This window comes from Octodon degus, unplaced genomic scaffold (genome assembly GCF_000260255.1).
Source record: "Octodon degus isolate 3935 unplaced genomic scaffold, OctDeg1.0 scaffold00057, whole genome shotgun sequence".
Classification (NCBI taxonomy): domain Eukaryota; kingdom Metazoa; phylum Chordata; class Mammalia; order Rodentia; family Octodontidae; genus Octodon; species Octodon degus.
Window position 1 is genome coordinate 5564090 of NW_004524633.1, and position 3093 is coordinate 5567182.

At 45.6% G+C, this 3093-nt stretch overlaps 1 protein-coding gene across 13 annotated transcripts in view; it reads left to right on the top strand.

The window, feature by feature from the left end:
• Mier1 (MIER1 transcriptional regulator) overlaps positions 1-3093 on the top strand; it is a 56583-nt gene that overhangs the window by 5034 nt on the left and 48456 nt on the right. The window contains exon 1 of one of the 13 annotated variants that reach the window (XM_023718262.1): positions 7-144. The exons of 11 other annotated variants lie outside the window; for them this stretch is intronic. In XM_023718262.1, coding sequence (XP_023574030.1) covers positions 136-144 — 9 coding nt within the window. In that variant the 5' untranslated portion in view covers positions 7-135. Of the gene's footprint in view, positions 1-6; positions 145-566; positions 923-3093 lie in introns of those variants that run through there. One more of the 13 variants, XM_023718263.1, reaches the window with a different exon arrangement.

Below are 3093 nucleotides of genomic sequence, written 5' to 3' on the forward strand. Positions count from 1 at the left end.
GCGGCTCCTGCGCGTGCCCGCCGAGGCGGCGGCGAGGCGGCGGCGGCTGTGTCCCGTTGCCGAGTCTCACATCCGGGTTCCGGCCGTGACCCAGCTGCGGCCGGCGCGGAGATGTGACCCGGCAGGACGGCGAACATGGCGGAGGTAAGGGAGCGCGCTCCCTCCCGCCCGAGCCGGCGCCCGGAGCCGCGGCGGGGAGCGCGCCGGGCCTGGCTTGCGGAGGCCGTCCTGGCGCCGCCGCCCACCTGTTGTCCCGAGCAGGCCGCGCCGCAGGCGGAGGGCCCGGGAACTTAGTTGGGCTGGGGGTCGGGGTCCGGGGAGGCGGAGACGCGGCGGGACCGGGGTCCGCGGAGAGGGGCCCGGCGCGCGACTTCCGCCGGGCGCGGGCCGCGCGCAAGTTTGGCCGGGCGCGGGGGGCACGAGCCCGGGCCGGGCTGGGCCCGCACCCGGGCCCCGCTTCCTGACAGCCCCGCGCCCCCGGCGCCTCCGAGTTGCTTTCCCACTTTGAACTTTCTGCTTGTCTAGCAGTTTTATCCCCCGTGCAAATCAAAGCTGCCTCCTATTTTCCTTCTTTTCTTCGCTTTGGTCCTCGTTTCCCGGCGCATTTTCTGGTAAACAAGTTCCCGCAGCCCCTTCCTCCGCCCGCGTTTCGTGTTCGGGCCGGGCTTGGGGGCCGAGGGCCACTGCTGCTGTGTAATTAGTTGAAACTTAACGTGAGCTGTGGGAACTTCACGTAGGCTCCTGGACATCTGAAGTGTTCGGCCTGATGTTTTTTGTTGACTTTTCCCCAGCTGGTTGAAGAATTTTGTGATTTCTTGGCCCCGGAGCGCTCGGCGCTGGCTCTGGACTTCTCGTCGGCTTGAGATGAGCCGTAGCATCGCTGGCCTCTCGAGTTGCCATTTTCGAGGCTTGCCCTCAGGAAGTAAGCAGTTTCTTCTCTCTCCAGCCCTCACTGCTGGGCTCCCTGGTCGCTTCGAGAACTCGATGCTGACTCCTTTTGCCAGCGCCTTGAGCAAGGTGGAGGGTGGGTTGTGAGGCCTTCCGTGGACCAGCTGAGTGGAGGGACCTGGAGGTTTGTTTCCGGAGTAGCTCTTGAGATGTTACTTCTGTCTGCTTCGCTGCAGAAACGGCTGCGTATTTGTGTCCTGGAGTTTTTGCTGTAACAGGAGGAGGGGATTTTACTGTAGCAGCACTGGCTTGCTGTCAGGATTCTTTTAAAAACATCTATTATTTCTGTTTAACACTTAAATTTAGAGCTGTTACATTTTCATTTCTTACGCTTTGTTAAGGCGTTTTAGTCGTAGTGCACAGCACTTCCTATTTTCCTGAAATAACCTGGTTTGGTCCACTAAGCCTAGAATACTAGTCCTCGCGAGAGTCCTCCTGTATTACTTTTCTCTATTCCTAGGGGCAAGGGTGGTAGGGTGTAGCTGTCTACTCCTGTTTCATCAGTCATTCTCCAGTGGACCCCTTTCACTGAATATTCGCTAGATAAGCAGCAGTGTGCTGCAGAGATAATTGCTGCTGTTGTCACCGCTCTGCTGCCATGGTTTGAACTTGAAGTTCCATTGCCATAGTCCAAGGCAAGGCAGTATGGAAGACAACAGCTTTGTGCTACCTTGACATTCATCAGGAAGTTAATTAAATTGATATATTGTTTTCAAAATTAAAGATGGTTGAATTGATGTAAAAAAGAGAAAGCTATTTTTAGTCATTAGTTCTTGTGTAATGTTTTCAAGCATAAATAAATATGTTTTCTTAAATATTACATTTAGGAAATGAAATTGGTGTGGCAGGAACTCATGGATGGTTCATTTTCAAGCAGAACAACACCTGAATTTGGTGTTCGTATGCGTTTATTTAATGACCTAAATTATTTTTTGTATTTTTCAGTTATTTGTAGATGGTTTTGTTTACAGTGATCTCGGGAAGGGTGGAACCTTCAATATGTATCCAACAAAAAATTCTAGAGGAAGTGATGAGAAGTAAAATTAATCTATAGTTTTCTTAGACTATTTTAGTGGTTGGGATTTTTAAGACCAGTGTTTCAAAATTTTAATGAGGGGGAAATGCTTCATTATAAAATAATTTTAGCATCTTTAGGATGCATGTGGCAAAGTGATTCATATGCTGAACATTGTGCTTCTGATCAAGTAGATTGAAGATTGACGCTAACTTGTGATGTAACAGTGTAAAACAACAGCAAGCATTTATTTGATAAATCTGAGGGGAGAAAACAGGTTATTGAAGAAGTATGTTTCTACAGAAAATTGTAGATGCCATGCTTCTGAGTTCTTTTCCATATTGTTGTTTCTTATATAAGAGAATAACTTTCCTAGAAAACATTAAATTCCTTAATATTAGTTGTGATGATCTTGGGGAGTCCGTAATAGAAGTATGTATTAGGTTCTTCAGTTGTGATAACATTAAAAATACTAAATGTGCTTAGTTGTGTGAAAGCCCTTTCTAAATATGTTTTGGTAATGTTACCCATTGTTTATCCCTTAAAATTATTACCAATCCTCTTTAAGGAGGCTTTCCTACTCTCACTTAAAGGGAGGACAGTACAGTGTAGTTAGAGTGTTACAAAGGTGATGAAAGGAAAAAAATAGGAAAAACAAGTAATCCTTGGGGTTTTATAAAATATTTGGAGACCTTTGGGAATGAAATTTGCTATTTATTTCAGTTTGTAAACACATAGGGGCCATATTTCTCAGGGAAAAGAAACCACAGTATAGTGCAAGACCCCCCTTTTTTTCATTGTGCCACATTTCTGTAAGGAAAAGAGATTTGTTTAACCTAGTTAGTATTAAGTCTTTACTATTTCCAGAACTATGCACAAACTGTTTACTATCACAACTGTCCATGTCTCTTAGAAAACAAACTCTTCTGTCCATGTCTCTTAGAAAACAAATTCTAATCTTAACATTTCTTGAATATAGTTGAATTTTGCTTTTTAGGGAATAAGCTCATGTTGTTTCTTTTCAGAGGATTAATGTGTACATTAAAAACTTGTTTGAATGTAGTGGATTTAAGTTTTAAGTAATTCTCTCTACTACTAAACAATTTTTTTTTTTTTTTTTTTTTTTTTTT